A 23511-nucleotide genomic window follows, 5' to 3' on the forward strand; every position below is an offset into this window, starting at 1 on the left:
CTCACTTTAACATCGTTTCAGTGATACCCAATGTGGGGCCACGTTGGCTAAAAGACTACAATTATTATTAGAATACAATTTAATTACCTCTATTAATTAAAACTATTAAAATCTGAAAATAACTTCATTCAATTTAACTTACGACTAACTCATAGCCACGCCAAAAGATTATATCAAAATCCTACATAAAGTTATACATTATTGTTAAAACTACAGGAAAAATTATTAAAGTTTAAAACGTAAATTCACTAGCTTCATTTCAACCGCAAAACTTAAAAACCCTTAAAATCAGTAAAATCACCTGGCCAACCAGTGTTAAACATAATTTATTACTCTATAAATTACCTGTATAAACTACCTATTTATGCAAGCATCACTTGCATCGTAAAAAAATTTATTAATTACTTAAATTCACTATTATACTCTGTTTAAAATAATATAATTTATTTGATAAATTCATCATCAATAGCAATTTTCCATTTAAGTATAACATTAAAATCATCTGATAATAAAATTAAAATCATTTAATTAAAATATGAAAATCCTCTAATTGAAATTACCTGAAAACAAAAGAAATTGAAATCTTTATAATTTATTAAATAAATCAAATCTTACAATCAGCTCCTTCTGAGCAATAATTAAATTATGATAAAATTATAAGTAATCTCAAAATTCTACGAAAGAATGTATGACATCATCTAAAAGAAATTTCAAAAATGAGACGCTTTAAAAAAATAGTTCCTGGAACTCTCAGCGTCGCATTCCAATATCTCACGTGATCCGACTCGCGGTATCACGCGCGAAATATTATTTTCAAAAACCTGAAAAACTCGACACTCAATAATTACCGAATTATACCACTCTGGTAATAATTCTATTTTCCATAGTCATTTAATAATTCTATAAATAACTTTGATTACCCATAAGATATTAATTAATCAAATGGTTTGACCTTGTCTGTTTACGGCTTCTCCGCTTCAGACTATAATCCTGAAAATTGCTATGTCATTTAAACATTGTATAAATAAATATTGTTTATATAGCTGAACTATAAAACCTCTTCAAGGTGGCTAATAAAACTATTTTTAACCTTGTGGCTTCACCACATAAATAAAATGCTATTAAATTAATTATCATTTATTTAAATAAATAATGGAGCATTGAAACCGATTCGTCGGAAAATATCAAGAACCCGTGCACGTGATCATAGCATGCGCACAGTTACCAGGAATCTGTAAATGTAAGCCCTTCTGGCATCAAACATAAAATAATATTAATTTAAAATCTGTTTAAATAATTATATAAGCCCTTCTGGCCGGCAGACCTGGTAAAATGGAACTCCGGTTCTAGTACAGTCATTAAAACTGTCCAGATCGTATAATGATCTATAAAATGTAAGTCATCTTTGATTATTTAAAATCAAGTCATAAGTTATCATGTATCAGAGACTAGATAACAAATTAAAAAAAAAAAGAAAACGAACATCAATCTCTGAAAAACCACGAATTTACCTACTTGACGCAACGCTCACTAAAGTTTATAATAAATAAAATAAAATAAATGTTGAATTAAAATTCTCTAAAAAGTAAATTCCGCGAATTGTATCAAAAAAGTAGTTGAGAACCGTTTAATATAATTTGGTATATTAAATCATTAGCCAAATTATAATTGACAGACTATACACTGACCCTCCGCTTCTCACCTGACGTGACGTCACGATCACAGATCAAGCGCGTCGCGGCCACCACCTCATATTCTGACCTGACGCCATACAGTACATATCGTATTCAGAAGCACCTGTCTTTCATAACTTTACTCATTCTCTATAATCGCAACAAGCTCCCCTGAGCAATAGTATATCAACTAACGAACAACATTTATAAACTTTTGTGACCTGGTTTTTGCTGCTATAATCGTAAGTACGAATTAAACATATATTTAAATTCGTGAACTGGGATAACTCTCAGGAACACCTGTATCAATCCATGGTGTATAATTTTGTATTTCTTCTATATTTATTCAACTAACCGCCCAGCGGCTATTTGAACAGATATAATGATGACCGACTAAAATAAACCCTTTGGAAAAAGGAGAGTCGAGAAACAAAACTGGAGCAATATTTAATTACTCCAGGAAGACATTAAACTCATATATTAAAACATACCAGCTATAAATAAAATCTGATACCATCTAATAACTACCTCAAAGTACCTGTAAAATCTTTGAGGGATAATAACGAAAAATTATATCATAAAACATTTTATTACTCAGTAAAAACCTGAGCACTAATTAATAAAAATATAAACAACAAAACACCGATATCAGATTTAAAAACATTTATAATCAAAATTATAAAATATAAAACCTGAAAGAAAAATCGTGAACATATTAAGTGCTATTTTTCGATATCTTACAGATAACAAGAAACCTGCAAAAAGGAAACGTTGTTCCGGAAACGGAAGTCAATAATCAGAGCAGCCCTGTAACAGCGATACTTCCCGCGGACCGGCTCAGCGTACGTGAATACTTTCTCAGACACACACATACAGCCAAGCAGCAGTAGTACAGTCGCTTCAAAGTATAGCGACCCCAGCGAAAGCGAAAGTAACGTATAATCGTGAGCGCGCATGCTCCACAGTTAGCGCGCCAATCATCGACTCCCGCTTCCCCTGTGTCCGCCTATATCCAATAAAAGTAAGAGTATTCATACCATCCTTTGCTATCCTAACTCGAATTGCAACTAATCGATACTATAGCTATATCTATTACTCTATACGCTATATCACACTTAACGTATCTACCGGCATACAACAATATTATAAACTGCGTTCTATTTGTTACAACGAATAATTTAGTATTAAAAGAAAACGCTTACGTTAAATATTATCATTTAAATATTATTAACTATCATATAAAATAATTAAATATTATAATCCTTCTGATTATAATTTATTATCACCAGGTAACAATTATTATACTCATCACGTGGGTCTAATCTACCATTCGTTTATATCTAATTTATTCATTCAATTTAACAGATTCTATAACCTGGACTACTTATCTAATATTTAAATATTATTTACCTGCAAAAAAAAAATACATTTGAAAAAAAAATAATATATACACAATCATAAAATAACCTGTATAACCTGTAAGTATGCAAGCTATCACTACATAAATGGTAGCCGAATTTCATATCTCTTTTACTATTTGATAAAAAGAAAATAAAATAAATAATAACTTCTATTCGGCTATTACTGAGATAACAACACGCGAAAATAAAATTCATACCGCGGGAAAATACACTCGTAACTAAAACGTATAATTTTAATTGATGATACCACTTAATACTACGTGACCAGAATAACAAACGCAACCGGACAACTTATTCTACAATAACTAAATAAACAAACCCAACCGGTGTATTGATAATAAAATAAAAATAAAAATATCATAACTTATCGTCGACTGAACACCGCGTGACCTATTTTATAAATATGGGGCATCGTCAAAATCCACCTAACGAGATGAATCGCGATCTTAACGATCCTTACAACGCAGACAACGCGATAAATAATTTGCAATTTCCTATCGACGCGGATGTACAAGTAATCGCGAATGACCAAGGACAGATAACACCAAATGGGCGCGAACAACGAACTTTATCATCATCAATACCTTCTCCATTCGACCTCCACAACCTGACGACTGTCATTGACCGACGATTCCTATCTAATGACGCCATTATACAACAAATGAGCATACAAATAGACGAATGCATAAGGGGCCATCATGACTCCCAAAGACAGATACGACACTTACAGACAAATATGGAAGAAGTACGACAAAGCCTGACTTTACTAAGTAACCACATAAAAGAAACTAACCAAACTGTCGGCTTGTACGCTCGATGTACTACTTACATGTTAAAGAGAGCGCGTACTCGTGGAGATTTAGGACTCGAAGACCTTCGACTCCTGGAAGACTTAAATCCAAAAAAATTACCTGACATAAATGCAAACCCTGCAGACCTTACCGCAGAAATTATTCGAGAAATTACAAATGCAGCCGCATGTACTGCTCAACCTGCTTCACATTTACATGGTCCTCCACCACTACCATCATCTCCTCGTCCTTCCATGCCGAACGCTAACTCCAGCTACCACCAACCTCTCCGAATCGACTGCCCTCATGGAACAGCCGGTCAATCAATGCATGGGACGGAATATAACAGCCAACGAAGCTTCGCTAAAAATGTAGCTGCCGCTGAAGCTATCATGAGTCAGCGTGGACTCACATATCCCAGCACCACTTTAAAAGCCCGGGAATATTTACGAGCCCTGACCGACTTCGGGAAAGAAATGGGCTTAACCGAATCAGAGCACCTGACACTGGCTAAAACAGCCATGTACCAAGCTGAAGGACACTGGGTGAGACAGTATCAACATTCCTGGCACTGCTGGGAAGACTTTGCTAAATCTTACACCGAATATTTTACATCGGGGAAAACTGACTTAGACATAAGTCAAGAAATCATGACCACGTACCAACAACACCGTGAAGACCCTAAAACGTTCATCAAAGAAGCTATGATGAAATATCAAGAGATGAACAAAGCACCATCAGAAGAAGAGCAAGTTCTTGTGATCAGAGCTCGCTTATCATATGAAATCCAGTCTCAACTTGACTCTCTGGCTCCTCACACCAAAACCTATTCACAATTAAACTCAGCCGTGAGAACAGCTGTACAACGATTAGCTCAGAGAGCCAAAGCCGCTGCAGAGACCAGAAAACCTGCAACATACACCAAAAGATCATATGAAGGAGTACCTTCATCTGACTCAGAAGACTCGGAAATTTGTTAATAAATGTAAAACCTGTCTTCTACATAAACCTGGCACAAACCCACCAAATATTCCTGAAAGTCACCGACCTATTACCGAACCTTGGGAGTGTGTATCGATTGACACCATCGGACCGTTACCGCGTTCAACTCACGATAAAACGTATTTATTTGTACTACGCGACGTGTATACACGCTACCTAGAATTAAAATCGACATCAGAACTGACCTACGCTTATAACACCTCAATCCACAGCTCCCTTGCATGCAGTCCCGCCTTCCTTAATTTTGGCAGAGACCTCAGATACCTTAAACTGCATCGCGATATATCATTACTACCTGAAATTGATAAATCTGTGGAGCGCGAGCGACTCATAAATTTATTAGATGAAATTCGACACTTTGTTGAATTAAAAATGTTAAAAGCACAAGATGCGCAAACTACCGCGCGAAAATCTCCGCGACCTGAAACTAATTTAACCGTCGGCGCGGAAGTCTATATAAAATCAAAAACTCTGAGTCGGAAAGCGGAAGGAATCGCTGGTAAGCTCGTTCCACCTAGAAAGGGACCCTTTTTTATAAATAAATTTATATCATCAAGCATGGCTACTGTTTGTGATGAAAATAATAAAATTATTGGCACTTATAAATTGTCAGATTTAAAAGTGCCTAGAAGATCAACACGTCACACTTGAGTAATTAATATATTATTATAATTTCACAGAATCGACCACCTGAACTGCACCAAGGGGCGAGACACTTCACAACCTGTGCCATCATCGAACGAGAGACCTCATTGTAAGCCGACCAAACCTGAAAAATGACTGAAGAAAGAGCACATCAATCCAGCCTACGACGTTATTGGAGTAACCCCGTGTTCAAGGCACCTGCATTTATCGGTCCCAATATACCAACTACTCCAAATCTATTATATCGATTTCATGTAACCAGGGACCATCGGCGTACTATCGTATACGATCAACCTGACAGTAAATTGGTTGAAATCAGCGATATATCCTTCAAACCAGTGCCAAAACCAGCCATTATCACAACATTACCTGACTTTACAAGGGTACCGTTTATCGTACCACTAACAATCAAAATTGGAGAATCTACGCACGAGAGCCAATATGACCTGCGTGACACTGTATCGGAAGACACCTGGAGAACCTATTGGCGAGAATTATGCCAAAAGGTTGAAGCATTACCACCTACTACTAGAACAGTGGGAACTCAAACAGCCGAGACCAGACTATCATCTGTTCCTGGATCAACGGGGTGTCTCAGATGTAAAAGAAAGGGACATTCCCATCAAGAATGTCCCAATGCTAAATTTGGAGACGATTATTGTACCAGTTGTCTACGAGTAGGACACAACAACAACTCCTGCCCATATCTATCATCATCATCTGCTGGTTTTGAACTAATGAAAGAATTTTGTCTATCATGCAAGACACAGCATCCATATTTTGACCCTAAATGCAGAGCCTGTAGAACTCGGGTTAACTTGAGCCGAGAAGACAGAGGAGCAGTGGACATCTTACCACCCTAATCACAATCACCTGCATCAAACCAAGTGTCTCGCACCTGAGGTAACACGTTCAGTGAGTTTATTATTACTTTTATGTTTTAATTTCAACATCCTCTATTCTCTGGGCTTCACCCAAAACTTAAAAGAAAAAAAAGAGGAGAGATGTATTATTATTTCAAAAAAAAAAAAAAAATTATTATTTATCAACTCATTTAGTTACTCAAGTTTTCTTTGAAAAAAAAAAAAAGAAAAAAATCTTTTATTATTTATTTTTCTTTTGATTACTGAAGCCCTAATTTTGAAAAAAAAAGTTCTTATATTATTATTTTATTTATTTACTCAAGTTTTCTTTTGCAAAATATCTGTTTTTATACCTCAGAATGCGAAATGACCTACATTTAATTACCGATCTAAACACTATTCATATCATTACCGATATTATCAAGAAAAAAAAGAGAAAAATATATCATAAATAACAAAGTATAATATATAATACCAAATAAATATATTTATGATGTTGAAATAAATTTAAGACTGTTTAAAATAACGCATAAAATAGAGTTTATAAATGTTAAAAAAAAAAAAAAAAAAATGAAGAGAAAGATATAAATAATATTACATTAAATCATTTATTATTAAGGTAACATTTAGTTTACAAATGAATGAATATTTTTATATCGAGACATTAAGTTAAGCATATGATAATTTATTAAGACTCAATTATTATTTAATTTTAAAAAGAAAAAGGATATTAATGAATCCTAAGATTAAATAACCAAATATCTTCATACCGGGATTACCTGAAATTTATTGTAACTCGTTTATTATTTTGTATTCTTACTTTTATTTTGTTTAAAAAAAGGATATTAATGAATCATGCAAGTATTACCTGATATACAATGTATTAAGTACTAAGTGACATTGCAATTAATTATTGTTAACTATCTTTAATTTATGTTTGATAATAATTAATTATTTAATTTATCTTGCTATTATTTACAGACTGATTGTACGTAATCGCCTATCATCATGGTACTTTTTAAATTGCTTTCGACTGAAAGTCACTGAGTAACTTCCAGTCTGGCCCGGGGGTGTAACGAGGTTTATGAGAACCCTCATTATCGCACCATGATAATAGGCCGTTACCTAGGGTAGCTACCTGGTTTACCCGCCGAACTGTATTGAATTATTATTATTATTTAATAATCCCTCTCCATTTGAATTATAAATGGAAGGGATGCGCATCACGTCGACGCATGAGCATCGACGTGAATCTATAAGAAGGCCTGCGCGCCGTTAATTATGCAGCTTTTCTCTTTTTCTCAACTTTACCATTACTATGGATTTATAATAAATACTGTTTATTCTTTTAACCTTTTCTTTTAACTTTTACTTACCTGTCTACGACTAAGTATTCAGTAGTATTTAAGTATACTTTTTAATTGCTCAAATAATCATTAACTTCAATGATTATTCTCTCGTAGAACTACCTACACTTCCTAGCCTACATACCTTTCCTGTAGAAGACGGCAACCCCGTAAGATGTATACCTGCTACATCCTTTTCCTACGATACCTGCTCGTAGAAGCGTGTACCTGCCACGTCCTTTTCCCGCAATACCTGCTTGTGGAAGCGCGTACCTGCCGCGACATTTGCCTACAATACCTGCTTGTAGAGGTGCATACCTGCTGCACTCCTTTCCTACGATACCTGCTCGTAGAAGCGTGTACCTGCCACGATCTCATCCCACAATACCTGCTTGTGGAAGCGCGTACCTGCCGCGATTTACCCTGTAATACCTGCTTACAGAAGCGCGTACCTGCCGCGATCCTTATCTACAATAACTGCTTGTAGCTACACCAGACAATTGTGATACAGAGCTCACAATTGTCTTAATTATTTATTGCTCTCAATCACCAACACCAGTGAATCAACACCTCACAGGTAAGTATAATAACATTATTATTATACTTCTATAATTTCTTATGCTTCTCACTAGTTTGGCTCATTTGCAACTACCTGTAGTCTATCTCTCTTTCTGGTATATTAATACCCTATAAAGGCCCCATGACTCCCGATCCTTTATATGCCTTTTGCATATATAAATTTATAGCCAACCGGTCGTCTGGTCCTTACGAACCGGGTAACACCAGGATCTGTTACCGAATTATTAGCTCACTAGCTAAAAGGGACACGGGCCCATTTAATTTAAATGGGTAACGGACGGTTGATTCATCCCTATTAGAGGGGTGGACCTCAACATCGTTTCATAGTAAATGTTACTATAATATTGTAATTTTTACTATACTTTTTTCTCCGTGTAACTTGTCATCTCGTGATATTAGATGTGAGTTTACTGTTGTTACTATAAAATATAATACTTGAATAAAGATAAAAACGTGCGGTAATTTCATCTTCGATGATACTAAACGAAATAATTTTAAACAATAATTTGTAACTATGATTTTTTGTTATTGGCTTTACACCTACTAAATTTTATAACAATGACTTGCGTTTTGTCTTTGATTTAAAAATATTTATCTGCCACAGTATACGACACTTATCAAATTCAGGTTAATAACTATTATCGATAAAAAAAAAAAAAATTGATGTCATTAAAAAAAAAATTGATTACAAATAAGTGGTAAAAATTTACTTGTTGAGTTTTTATCATCACTTTTATATGATTGCTTGAATGAATTTTAGTCTTTTCAAAAGATTTTTAAAAATTTTTCTATATATATTTAACCGACTGTTAGAAAATTTGGCTCAGAAATGTAATAAATTTTTTTAAACCCTAATAATATTTGAATTTTTATGAAACAAAACTTTGATTTCATAATGGGATTTACTTGAAGTAATAAAAAATTTGGTTGATGGAATTACAGGCAGGAATCGTCAAAAATTTAAAATAGCGCGTTTTTTAATTATATCTATATTAGGGTGGGTCAAAAAAATAAATTATATTTTTTTTTTTACAAGTGACACGGAAAAATGGGTCGCTAGATACCTTAAAAAAATTCTCACCAAATATGAGCTCTTAATTTTAATAGGAAGATTCTCCTCATTGCAGTTTTTTATTTTTTTCTCAGCCCAATAGAGAGCAGTTAATTTCCTACAAAATTAGTATTGCGCATTTTATAATAGTCATTTATTGTCGAGTTATAAAATTCATAAACAAAAATGAAATTTGTCTTAAAATAATCAAACTTAAATCTTCAATATCATTTAAATGGTAAGGAAAAAATATTAGATACCTTTTTTGTAGAGCATTCAATTTCCTACAAAATTTTTTTAGGACATTTTTTTGTACAATCAATTAATGATTAGGAATGGATTTTTTTCTATTGGACTGAGAAAAAAATAAAAAACTGCGATGAGAGGGATCTTCCTAATAAAATTAAGAGCCCATATTTGGTGAGAAATTTTTTAAGGTGTCTAGCAACCCATAGTTCCGTGTCACGTAAAAACCAAAATAATTGATTTTTTTGACCAACCCTAATCTATATATTAGACTTTGAGCAGTGGATCCATTCAAGTATGAAATTATAAATTAGTGACCAGTTATTATGATCGTATTTAAAGACGAAAAACTTTTATTTCTCTTAAATGTTACAATACAGATCATTGGCTTCAAATACTCAGAAGCACTCAAGTACACGGAAAAAAATAAATAGTAAATGCAACATGATGCAGTCTTGGTAAATAAACATGATGAAATCATGTTGCATCCACATGATTTGTCATATTTCGGTTACACGAAAATCATGTTGCGGTAGCATGAGAAAAATCATGTGGCAGCAACATGATTTTCATGTTGCCTTAATAGCATAAAATTAAGCTGCAACAACTACATATTTATGCTTCAGAAAAATTATTTATTATCAAGCAACTAGATTTTTCCGGATTTATAATATTGCAGATGAAAATTAGAGTAAATTATCAAATTAAATCATTTGTAAATGATATTTTTGCTTAAGGGGTTAGAGGTACTCAGGATTTTCAAAAAATCGATTTTTTGCTTGATTGTTGCTTAATAATAAATAATTTTTCTGAAGCATAAATATTTAGTTGTTGCACTTTAATTTTATGCTATTAAGGCTACATGAAAATCATGTTGCTGCAACATGATTTTTCTCATGCTACCCCAACATGATTGTCATGTAACCGAAACATGACAAATCATGTTGCTACCACATGATTTTCTCATGCTACCGCAACATGATTGTCATGTAGCCGAAACATGACAAATCATGTGGATGCAACATGATTTCATCATGTTTATTTACCAAGACTGCATCATGTTGCATTTAATATTTATTTTTTTCCGTGTAGACAAATTATTATTGATATTGATATTGAGATATTGCAGAAATGGCGGCAGAAAAACCTCCCGCTTCTTTCATTTCATTGGTAACAAACGTCAGAACAATTCTATCCATTATAGCAGCTATGTCTAAACGGTCTTTTTTACCGCAGTAACTTCCAATAATTGGCGCACCTTCACTTCCAGCCTCTCGTACTTCCAAAAAATCATTTTTACAACCAGTACTTTCTTCAAGTTCGAAGTAACTAAATTCAATTACTATATAATGCTTGTAAGGAGCTCTGATGTTCCAATGGCACAGTTTATTCGGTTCGTATGACTCTGGATAATTTGGTGATTCTAAATAATAAGTATCATCACTTTCTAAATAAATATCACCGCCGCAAACAGCCTTGTATTCCAATATAAAACCTGGACGATGGTTTTCAAATTGAGATCTCGCGAATTTTACGGTTACAAAATTATTCGTAATTATAGTGGCCGATTCAACATCTCCACAGTAGTGACCTAAATTAAACACATTATGTATTCAATTGTAACAACGATTAATATTATTCCTACTGAATACTGTCACAAACGCACCTAAGACAGTACTGTTAGTCTGGTAGCCATTCCGAATTTCCAAGTAATCAGTTGAACAATTAGAAGTCTTGCGAATGTCTAATAGTGCGATGACAAGTTTAATTCTTTCGCCTTGAGCAGCCCTGATTATCCACTGACAATATTCGAAACCTACCTCCGAACCATTTAGTTTTGATGGTGGACTGAAAATGCCCTGAGCTTCTGATAATGTACCTCCACACCCTACACGTTCAATGAAATTTAATCAATACTATTGATGTATAAAGTATCGCACAGTGAAATTCTATGGTGTCATAGCAAAGCCAAACTATGTTGGCCGCCTACAGAAATTGAAATAAATACATGAAAAGAGTAAAATCGACACCGATTACATCACATAAGTTACTGTAACCATTTAAAATTTTACTATGGCCTTGGTAATTTTTGCATGTGTTTATTACAATTTTCATCAGGTGGCCAACATGGTCTTACTATGACACCATAGCATTCCAAACAAGAATTATTTTTCCGTGTAAGGAACATTATAATGAATGGGACTCTGACATTGTGTGGCATTAGATAAAACAATAAGATTTTAGGTCTGCTATCACACATAGTGTGATATCATATATTATCTTATGCCACACTTTGTATTTGTCATAATTGCCTGTATCGAAAGACAGAGTTCAATGTCGGGAGCCAGTCGAAACAAGAAAATTCAAGAGTAGTAGCAGATGTAAAAATTAAACTATCAATTATCAGTTAATGACATGATTAATCTGAGGTTTTTAATAAACAATGCGCAGAAAGTGATCAATTAATACCGTGAAATTTACTTGTTTCGACTGGAAAAACAGGCATTGACAATCATTCTCCAAAGTAGGCAATACAGTCGAAGCTCTCTAAAGTTGCCCTTCCTAAAGTTGCTAGCTCCCTAAAGTTGACAAGATATGCTCTCTAAAGTTGCTTGGATTTTCTCCCACTCTTCTTTTTACTAGACGAATCAGAATTCAAGATTCTGGCGCGCAATTAAAACATCTATAATTGATTGAATACAATTCTGTTATGCGAGATAGTTATCCTAGAAATACAATTTTTTTATCATTTCAGGTCGGTAATTACAAAAAAATTTTTCGTCATTGCAAATAATAGTTCAGTCAATGTATCAAATTAGTGATTATTTTATAAACTCTAAGTAATTTCAATTTTATTTCTTTATTGTTTGTTTATTAATATTAAAATAATTTAAAAATCACGATTTAAGGTTAGCGTTAACACATATGTATCACACGGTTTGTTTTGATTTTGTGACGCATCGAAACGCGCATAGGGGAATCAAATATCCTTAAGAGAATGCAGAGTGCACTGAAAGAAAAAAATACTGTTTTCAAGTATCTGCGTGTTTGAATCCTCCCGAGTAAATATTTATCTAATCATAGTAAAAATATACTCCAACCAAGTAATATTTTCTTGATTCAAGAATTGTTATACTTATTTTAAGAAAATATTCTTGGTTGGAGTACATTATTACTAAGATTAAACAAATAATTTTCTTGGGAGGATTCAAACACGCAGATACTTGAAAACAGTATTTTTTTTTTCAGTGTGGGGAGAAGGGGAAAAAGCAATTTTAAAGAATGGTCCTGTACGGAGAGAGCAACTTTAGGGAGCTTCGACTGAATTTTTGAATACTCAATTTCATTAAGAGACAATGGATTCAAAAATTACTTACGAGGACATTTGTACAAATAATTTATTCCTGCAATATCATTTTTACTCAAATAGGATCTCTGTCCGATAATCGGCGTTTTTCCATTAATTTTAACTTTAGGTTCAATAACTGTTTCATTATTTTGTATTGAAAAAGCGTTTTCAGGATAGTGCATTATAGAATCAAAATCATACTCTCCAAAAATCTTGACCTCGTCCCGCGGTATTTCATAAAAATTATGTCTACGACCTAATATAATAATCATGTTAAGCAAATTTATTCTTATGTAGTGATACCTTGAGGAAAGCTTGGGCCAAACGGGCTCCCTTGCAAATAGTGCATTGTTACTAACTTTATAGTATCCTCTTTCGCCTGGTCTTTCCTTTATTAATATTAGTGTCAGTATTATTATAAAAAAAAAAGTAATTACTCGTTAAAACACGATGATAATGAATTTCAATATAATGATCACGATCTGGGCGCACATGCTCGTGATAAAGACCAATTGCATGACCCAATTCATGTAAAATAGTTCCAAATTTCATACACTTACAGTTCATTCCGATGCTGCTTTTTCGGTGTTCATTTCCAAAACTTGTATAACACCTGCATTAATACTTTATTTTAAAATAGTTGATAGCGCATTCACATGTTACAAACATTACAACTTACTACACTGGAAAAAATTCGGAGTGAATTTGGATTGAAATTAAATCCGAATTCACTCCGCATTCACTCCGCCACTCGGAGTTCCGGAGTTATAATATTTAAATAAATTAATATTAATTTATGATAAACTGCTAAACAATGTGTGCATGTGTGCAAATGTGTGTGTGTGTGTGCAAATGTGTGTGTGTGTGTGTGCAAATGTGTGCATGTGAGCAAGTGTGTGCGTGTGTGTGCGTATGTGTGTGCGTATGTGTGTGCGTATCAGCTGTTCAATTATGTAATACGCGAGTTTTTACGTCGATTTCATTGAGTGGAGTTATTTTTTATTAATAATATTTACAAAACTCCGCTCCGGAGCGAATTTCACTCCGGAGGGATTAAATTAATAAAAAATTATCTACTCCGCGAAAACTCCCCTGCGGAGTGAATTTCACTCCGAGGGAAGTGAATAATTAAAAATTCATTCACTCCGCATTCACTCCGCGAATTTTTTACAGTGTATAGTGTTTTTCAGTGAACTAATATGAGAAAATTCAAAGAAATAAAAAAAAATATTGCTGTGACACAGTCATAAGTGCGCAATCAAAACAGTTAAAGCCAACTTAACATTAAAATTACTTTTTAGTAATTATATAGTATTGCAAATATCCCGAGTCGAAATATTGAACTTACATTTAACTTATAGAACTTACATTAAACTTACATGTGCTTAATGAACTTACATCTAACTTAAATAACTTATTGGGCTTGATTATAACTTGAATCGACTGAAATAAAAATACTGACTTAATTATAACTTACCTGGAATAAAATTAACCCAAAGTGATCGATATTTTTTTTGAAAACTTCGATGGTGGGTGATTTGTAAGATTGTTGGGAATATTTGTGACAAAGTTCACGCCTGTAAGTCAAATAATGTCCAAACGCAAGTATTTTAATCTTTCACTCCGGTAAAACCCCCCTCGGAGTTAGTTTCCGGAAAAAATATCGATGGTGGGAGACACGTTAGATTGATGGGAATATTTGTGCCAAAGTTCAAGTCTGTAAACCGGATAATGCAAAAACGGGAGTATTTTTATTGTTCAACCCACTAAAATCCCCCACGGGAAAGCCGAAGGGAATTGATTTTGTCCTTTTATTTAAACATTTAATATCTAGATGATGACTTCAACGTCCAATACTTCCAACTTACGATTCAAATTTCGACTTGGGAGTACCCGACTAGAATTTCTTCCTGATTTGTCTGAAGTACCATAAGGACCTTATCAGGTTAATATAAGGTTTGCCTTATTAGGGCAAACCTGACAAGTTCCTTGTCAGAACCTCATGAGGATATCCTCATTCAAAAAAAAGTTATTTGCCATCGGGTCAACCTGACAAGTTCCTGATCAGGACCTCATCAGGATATTCCTATTCAAAAAGAAGTTATTTGCCATCGGGTTAACCTGACGAGTTCCTGATCAGAACCTCGTCAGGATACCCTTATTCAAAAAAAAGTTATTTGCCATCAGGTCAACCTGACGAGTTCCTGATCAGGACCTCATTAGGATATTCTTATTCAAAAAAAAGTTATCCCATCCCTTTAAATATTCCATTTACAGGCTAAAAATTAAACAAAGTACAAAAGAAAGATTATATAAACATCACGTCAATCATTGCAGCACAGATTTTTTACTTCTTCATTGGTTATTCTTTGACATCATAATGAATATCATATTTACACTTTCAAGATCACATGTGTATGTCAGCGCAGTGGATAGCATCGAGGACTTTGAATCGGAAGGATGCGCGTTCGAGCCCAGCAGTCATCGGGATTTTTTCATCAATAAAAAATTGTTTACTTCCTCTAATTAATGCTCTCAATACAATAGATAAAATTTTCGATCGAATTAAAATTCTCTTTTTTTTTTTTGCAATTTAATATTTTTTTAAAAATAATTTCTAAAAAGGTAATCCTGATAAGGATTTGATGAGGATATCCTGGTAAGGACCTGATAAGGCAATCCCGATAAGGACCTCATGGGTCTTAAGCGTTACATCCATATCAGGATCCTCATCAGGATACCCTGATCGGGACCTTATTTGAAATAAGGTTGTCCCGATAAGGACCTCGTCAGGCCCTTATGAAAAATTCTAGTCGGGTACATTCAAGTTCACTTTGGGTTAATTTTATTCCAGGTAAGTTATAATTAAGTCAGTATTTTTATTTAAGTCGATTCAAGTTATAATCAAGCCCAATAAGTTATTTAAGTTAGGTGTAAGTTCATTAAGCTAATGTAAGTTCTATAAGTTATCGTAAGTTAAATGTAAGTTCAATATTTCGACTCGGGATGATTTTGTTAAATCACTTACACTTTATTCGAGTTATTAGATAATTTTCTTTCATCAAGCAATCATGTATACGTACCCGACATCAGATTTTGTGAACACTAAATATTTTTTATGCTGGTTTTCAATTTTCGGAACAAATTTAAGGCATGTAGATTTCTCCCACTCGCGCATAGCTTGTTTTATCATTTTGCATTCTGATCCGTTAAATATGCCTTCAATTTCATAGGGCACGATACCTTGATGCCAAAGATCTTCTTCAAGTATTCTAGCTACTGATCTACGTGATTTTTTTACTGTCTGCTCAACCTCAAATTCCGCGGTCGCGTTCAGTACATCAGATTTCATTGTATCATCGCTAATTATATAGGACTTTGATACATATATATTCAAAATCCACGTTTGAAGTAAAAAAATTGATAAAATTAGATTCATTTTTTGAACCAAAATAATATCAAGCAAATAAACTTGAGTGTTCAACACGATAGCTAACTCAGCTTTAAAATAACTGGCTGATAATTCTATAATTGTTAGTAGTTATTTATCGTTTAACTTTATGACTTTTCAGTGGTTGTTTCGTAATTATAACAGAATAAAAAACTCTCCAATTATCTTCTCTTTTATATTTTGAATTGTTTTATAATCAACTATAATTGAAAGATTGGGACGAATTATATTCGTCTTCATTTTCATTGTTTCATAGAAAAATAAATTTTTTCAGATTGTATCATGAAATTTGATAAAATTCACTTATAATCCATTTCGAAAGAAATTTTTTTTTTTTTTTGATGATTATTACTAGTAAATAAATATTTTAACTTTCCGCTAAGAAAATCGATGATTTTTGAAAAATTCGGGAAGCTATTGTTTTCACCCCGATTTTCGAAAATCGAAATTTCATCAGATGCCGACGTTCTGAGGACCTAGGAAGCTATTCTGACTATTTTCAGAAGGATGTCCGAGCGTCTGTATGTATGTATATGTGTCTGTTGTGTGTATGTGTGTGTGTGTGTGTGTGTGTGTAAGCTCTTTGTAACTTTTTAACTAATAAACCGATTTAGATGGTGAGGGCAGCAATCGAAAGAGCTTGTATGCCATCAACTTTCCTGAAAATTTCAGACCATTTAATCAAGTAAGGTACCCGTGGGTAATAATAAGGCCTGTCGGGTAATAAGGCATAAGTGACAGAAATGATATTTAAAATAATCGCCTCCGCTAAAGGCTACTCTAGTAGAAGGGTTTTGCATAGAGATATGTTACGACAAGTTTATAGAGTCCCGACACCACGTTCCCTGTCTTCTATATTTTATCATCCGTCATATGATGTCGTAGCGCAGAAGGAATTATAAAAAACAATCTAGTCTTCTGACTCTTAAAAAGGATACTGATAGTTTTAAGAACTGTTGAGCAAAGCAATCTTCTGTCTTTAAAAAAGTATTGTTGCTAAATTTAAGTGATGATTCATCTCTACACTGTAAAAAATCGGTGTGAAAATAACGCCGCCACCGGTGTAAATATTCTAGACCGGTGTTAAAATATTTTACTTTGTGAATATTTTTACTTACTCGATCACTATACTTGTTAAAAAATGATATTTTTTATTAATTTTCATAAAGAACTGACATTTTTTGTGTTTTATAATCTTTAAAGTTAATACTCCAAACGGACGCAATTTACCCCGCTTTTACACCGGTTTTACTCCGCTTTTACACCGGTTACCCCACTTTAACACCGGTATTTTTAACACCGGTGTATTACTCCTCCTACACCGGTGTAATTTCATTTTTACACCGGGCGGAGTTAAAACGAGTCCATTTTTAACACCGCTCTTTTTACAGTGTAGTACTAATTTTATTAAGTATAATTAAACTATCCCAGTTTGTTTAACCCATAAGCTTTATTATCCTACCGTAGTAAAATAAGGCCTATTCGTATAATTTTTGTAAAAGTTTAATTTTTTGTTTGTTTATGGTAAAAATAACCATTACTTCATTATAATTTATGGCTAATGTATTGAATTAAAGATGAATGATACTATTCGATAATTAAATGCAATATTTTCGATTCTATTCAAAATCTCCCTTAAGTAGACCTTATTATCCACCGATACCTTACTAAAATGTGTTTGAAATCATACTAACTATTTCTCTTTATGGTCTCTGTTGATCATCATATAATGTCATCTAACTTGTTCTTTAGTTTAAATCATATTATCAACAAAAAAATTTTAAAAACACAGTTTTTAATATTTTTCTCGGATATTTTATATCTGACAAGCCAAACGATATATGGACGCTGTACAAATAGCTCTTCGTTAACGGTAAAATTTATATGAAAATGAAGTTATTCTAAATGACTTTATCAAAAGTGTCACTGAACATACAATGTTAACTTGCTTTTCAGACGCAAAAATTTGCACAAGCTTGAAATTCGACAAATCTGAATTCTTAGACGGCTATCCAATAATAGGACATGTAATGACTATAGAAGCAAAAAAAAGACAAGACCAACAATAATACTTTAGCTTTTGACTGTCTAAAAGAAAATACGTGTCTATTCTACGAAAATCTATTTTCGGCCTTAAATGTAACGCCGGTTCTTGATAAATATGATAATATTCAGGGACTTTCGAAACCAATTGGTAATGATTCATAAGATATGGTACTACATAATCCTCAGACATTGTATGTATATCATACATATATGTTTGGAGATTCTATATATGGCTTTATACCAAGAAGGTGGTTTTTAATATAAGTAATTAAAATAAAGAATAAAAGAAGTTTTGCATTGAATCATAACATTAAAAATCGAATACTTTTTCAAAAATAATTTTTCGTCTAATAATTGTTAGCGTATAAGAAATTGGATTTATCTTCATGCCCGCCTTTTCCTGGTGAATCCTGATAAGTTTTCGCGATGTCAAATATGAGGGTTTACATTTTTTTTTGCCATGACAACCGTGAAAATGTATGCGATTCTCATGTGTGTACTATGATTGTCGATAATTGGCCGAAAAGTGACACGTACATCGCGTACATCCATTCGTAAGTAGACACGTATCCTTAACAACAAATGGTATCGCGTGGTCACTCGAGTTAATTGTTACACTGAGTCATAGTTACGAATATCAAGTCCTACTATCCAGACGTGTTAGGACGAGCATCCATTTATTGATTTTACTCAAAGCGTGTAAAAATAAAATAATAATCACATAACTTTAAATAATATAAATAATGTCGTGGACTACGAAGATTATTTTGTGTTCTTTATTTGTGAGTGTCATCGACTGCTACAACATTAAGATTTTCGATTCTTCAACATTCGATAGTCTTCCGATTACTCACACTCATACGGTTAGAAATATTTTGAGTAGTTTTTCTTACTTACGGGAGAAGAGACGCAAACCGGTCACTCAAAAAATTTTTTTTTCTAGATGGTGATTGAACCAAAAATTAAGTGACCGTCCTGCCGCGAGTCTCTTTACTTAATTAGATAAATTTGTAACTAATTTACATCATTATTGATTTTCAACAGAAACAACTTATTGAACTGTGTTTTGCTGACCGGATGAATCCTGTCGCCGTAACACCGGAATTCAGTGACATCACTACGGAAATTATTAAAAATCAGGATATAGACTCGTCAGTCATCATGATCAATAGTGACTTAAAATCTAATCTGCCGAAATACTATCCGAAATTACAATCGAACACATATTTTCCGGCCTATCCAACGTACATTATATCAGATGAATCGATCGACATAATAAAAGCTATTCAGTCTTATCCCATAAAAGAATCCATTATGTGGAACATCCTCTCGCTGCATTTGATAATTGGGAAAAACTGCGGAAACGCGTCTCAAGCGTTGCAAGCGGCCTGGAAAGTAAATGCGATCACGTCTTTTTTCATCTGTCGTAACGAGTCCAGTGACCACTCGACCATCTACACTTATAATCCATACACAAACCGGGCACCGAAACGTTGGATTCCAGTCAGGATCACCGACAAGCCAAACGATAGATGGACGCTGTACAAACAGCACTTCGTTAACGGTAAGATCTATATGAAATTGAAGTCATTCTAAATGGTTTTATCAGAAGTTTCACTGAACATACAATGTTAACTTGTTTTTCAGACGCAAAAATTTGCAAAAGCTTGAAATTCGACAAATCCGAGTTCTTAGACGGCTATCCAATAATAGGGCATGTAATGAGTACAAGCAAGAGAAAAGACAAATCCAACAATACTTTAGCTTTTGACGGTCTAAAAGAAAATACGTGTCTATTCTACGAGAATATATTTTCGGCCTTAAATATAACGCCGGTTCTTGATAAGTATGATAATATTCGGGGACTTTCGAAAACAATTGGTAATGATTCATACGATATAGTAGTACATAATCCTCAGATATTGTATCAATTTGACAAATATAAGTTTGGAGATCCAATGGCTTTATACCAAGAAGGTGGTTTTATTATAGTCACACAGAAACAAAGTACAATATCGGTATTAGAGCAAGTGGCCGACATTTTTTTCACCAAACACAATATAATAATGTCGTCTGTTATTCTGATTGTTATATTTTTCATGATTTTTCTAAATCACCGTTACGACTTTTTCTTAGCTGCTTTAGATCTCTTGGCACTGATTCTTAACATGGGAATATCGGCTCCCATCGATAGGATGTCAATGCGCATCACTTTCGTGACCGCGGCTATGTTTGTATTTTTTTTCAATCCGGAGTTGCAGGGACAACTTACTTCGGCTTTGTCTAGACCTGCGCGTAAAAATGTTGACACATTAGAAGACTTACGTGACGGCAAATATATCACTTATGTTTACACGAGAAATATTTATTATAATTTGAAAGACAGTCAAGTATGGCCAGATGGCGATTTTAAAAAATATGTCCATGCTGTCCCTAGTTATCGTCGCTGCCTGGAAGAGGTTGTGAAAAATTCTTCACTTGCTTGCATTATCGACCATAGTGCGTTCAAAGACATTGATAGCACCCTATATCTATCCAAAGAGTTATGGAAATCCTACAACGTTTTTGCGCTCCGAAAGACGTGGCCGCTAAAAAATAAGATCGATCACATAGCCCTAAAAATGTCCGAGGCCGGTTTCACGAGTTACCTGGAAAGACGCAATTACTTTAGAAAGTACTTGATAAAAAAAAAAATACTTGATCGAATCAAGAGACGTGAAGAAAATGACCAATTAGATCTAGAGGATTTTAATTTCTTTTTGTTATGCAATGCACTTTGTGTTCTTTTGCTGGTTTCGATTCTTGTGATTGAACTGATTATTAAAAAAATTCATGACTATCATAAAAGACGTTTGCGCGAATTAGAGTTGAGGAAATTGAAGGTCAGTAGAAAAATTGCGGAGATCGTTAGGCGGATTGCGATCGTCACGGAACAAATTTAATTCGTTTTACTGTCGCGTGCGCTGTGTGACTTTGACATTTGAAATAACATTAAAAAGTAAACTTTATCCATATAAATATGGAACTATTTTGACAACTATGCACAGATAAAAAGGATTTCCTGGCGCGAAAAATTTTTACTTACCCCAATAAATTTCTTGCATTATGATTTAAAACCAAAAATTTTTTTGGGACAAGAAATTCTTTCTTTTTTTGTATAGGATCTAATTTATCATTCGATGTAAAATAAAAATCTATTAGATGTTGAATATTAAAATGAACAAAATTAATTTTTAAATAGGACCTCGTTATAAAACTATTAGTTTTTCTCTCAAACTATCGTGACACCTGGTTTATAAAAGAGACAGAATGATAGTCTTATACCGAGGTCATTTATTTCTCCCGCAATATCTCGTGAATGAATCAACCGATTTCGATGGTTGACGCGTCAATCGACGTGTTTTATTAAGTTCTAAGGCTGATCAACTTTTGAAATTGATGTATTGAGTCGTTTTTGAGAAATTTAAAAAAAACCAAAAAAAAATTTTTTTTAATTCTTTCGTCAACGGTTCCTCTTGAACGAATGAACCGATTTCGGTGGTTGAGGTAGCATTCGACGCGGCTTATAAAGTTTTAGAGCTGATTAGATTTTGGAATCAATCCATCGAGCAAAATAAAAGTTATCCAAATAATACATTTTTGAAAAAATTTTATTTTTAAAATATCTCCGAACGCACCCTACCGATTAAGCTCAAATTTTTTACAGCTCCAAGATATTAACAAACCGCGTCGAATGACACCTCAAAGATCAAAATCGGTTCATCCGTTCAAGAGTTATGAATATTTAGATACGTACGTACGTACACACATACATACACTCGGACATCATCGTGAAATTAGTCAGGATAGCTTCCTAGATCTTCAAAACGTCAAAATCTGATAGAAATTCGGTTTTTGCAAATCGGACCGAAACCAATAACTTCCCGAATTTTTGAAAATTTTCGATTTTCTTAGCAGGAAGTTAAAATTTTTTTTTTCGTAATTTGCCAATATTTTCGAGTCTACATCATCAAATGATCTGAAATTTTCAGGAAATTTGATGGCCAACAACTCTTTCGATTGCCACCTTAAGGTAGTTGTTTCGAGGTAGTCACGTTCAAAAGTATAGCATACCAAATTAAAAAAACAGTATAACTGAAGTGGTTAGTTCAACGCTCCTCATTAGAAACTTTTGTAAAAGTACAGTCATATTGCTCTGACATACACCCAAGTAGTGGCAAAACGTTTATATACACATACATCCATAATATTTGAGAAGTGATTGTAACAACACTGTTCACTGTTACTGGGCATACACACGTTTTAAATACACGTTATTTAATCTATAAATTTTGTTATTTTTCTATTTTATTTATAATAATAAACCATAAAAAAGTTATCAAACGAAATGTTTGAACAATGTATTTATTTTTAAGATAAATAAAAAATAAGTAATAAATTATTTTTATTTTGTTTGAAAATAAATTCATAAAACGTTTCCCTTTCATAAAGTTACAATAATTTAATTTTATTAATTAATTTATTAATTAATTATTTTTATTAATAATAAAATAATTTCAATTATTAATGATCGTTAATTTTATTAATTGGTCATATTTTTAAATTATGTGCGTATTTGTATTTTCGCGCGCTTATCTGGCTATATATATTATAGTATAAGCGCTGTTGCAACATCACATTACTCTTTTGGTACACCTTTATAATTTTTAAAAAGTTTCAAGCTTTGATAAATTATAATTCAGAAATGACGTGGTCAATAATTATCATTTTTTTTATGGTTTTTAATTTTAGTTTTGATAACATATTAAATTTTTAGAAAGATCCTACATTGCGTTTTGATTTTATTAAATAATAATCCCCCGTAAATCTCTATTCTCCATAAGAGCCCGTGTTAAAATTTCAATATTTTGAAATCGTTTTTCATAAAATTGGGGTGGTCAACGTTACTTGGATTAGTCTCATATGATTTCTAGTCAATCAAAGAACAATCACGTGAAGTTTCATAAAAATCCACGCAACAACTACCTTAACAAAAATCAAAACATAGG

At 33.2% G+C, this 23511-nt stretch overlaps 2 protein-coding genes across 8 annotated transcripts; one reads left to right on the forward strand and one right to left on the reverse strand.

The window, feature by feature from the left end:
- Positions 1 to 677: 677 nt before the first annotated feature.
- Positions 678 to 22765, forward strand: LOC130665436 (uncharacterized). Of its 7 annotated transcripts, XM_057465823.1 has the most exons (5): positions 678 to 2962; positions 3039 to 3151; positions 5568 to 8318; positions 19508 to 20027; positions 20111 to 22765. In XM_057465823.1, the coding sequence occupies exons 4-5, from the start codon at positions 19541 to 19543 to the stop codon at positions 21403 to 21405; spliced, it is 1782 nt and encodes a 593-aa protein (XP_057321806.1). In that variant the 5' UTR covers positions 678 to 2962; positions 3039 to 3151; positions 5568 to 8318; positions 19508 to 19540; the 3' UTR covers positions 21406 to 22765. The 7 variants fall into 7 exon arrangements, with proteins under 7 accessions (XP_057321806.1, XP_057321805.1, XP_057321804.1 ...); XM_057465822.1 differs by having other exon boundaries at positions 678 to 3151; XM_057465821.1 differs by having other exon boundaries at positions 3039 to 8318.
- LOC130665967 (bone morphogenetic protein 1-like) lies at positions 10718 to 16318 on the reverse strand. The gene is made up of 5 exons (XM_057466601.1): positions 16050 to 16318; positions 13404 to 13579; positions 12995 to 13222; positions 11284 to 11505; positions 10718 to 11208 (listed from the first exon to the last, which is right to left on the reverse strand). The coding sequence occupies exons 1-5, from the start codon at positions 16316 to 16318 to the stop codon at positions 10718 to 10720; spliced, it is 1386 nt and encodes a 461-aa protein (XP_057322584.1).
- Positions 22766 to 23511: the final 746 nt, after the last annotated feature.

Source organism: Microplitis mediator, chromosome 3, assembly GCF_029852145.1.
Source record: "Microplitis mediator isolate UGA2020A chromosome 3, iyMicMedi2.1, whole genome shotgun sequence".
Classification (NCBI taxonomy): Eukaryota; Metazoa; Arthropoda; class Insecta; order Hymenoptera; family Braconidae; genus Microplitis; species Microplitis mediator.

Bases quoted from the DNA above. Each gene is read 5' to 3' on its own strand.
- LOC130665967 (XM_057466601.1), bottom strand. From the start codon at position 16,318: ATGAAATCTGATGTACTGAACGCGACCGCGGAATTTGAGGTTGAGCAG. The intron at 11,506-12,994 runs GTAAGTAATTTT...TTGAACGTGTAG, and splicing joins TTATTTGTACAAATGTCCTC to GGTGTGGAGGTACATTATCA. The intron at 11,209-11,283 runs GTGCGTTTGTGA...TGTTTAATTTAG, and splicing joins GACTAACAGTACTGTCTTAG to GTCACTACTGTGGAGATGTT.
- LOC130665436 (XM_057465818.1), top strand. From the start codon at position 19,207: ATGTCGTGGACTACGAAGATTATTTTGTGTTCTTTATTTGTGAGTGTC. The intron at 19,327-19,507 runs GTTAGAAATATT...GATTTTCAACAG, and splicing joins CGATTACTCACACTCATACG to AAACAACTTATTGAACTGTG. The intron at 20,028-20,110 runs GTAAGATCTATA...CTTGTTTTTCAG, and splicing joins CAAACAGCACTTCGTTAACG to ACGCAAAAATTTGCAAAAGC.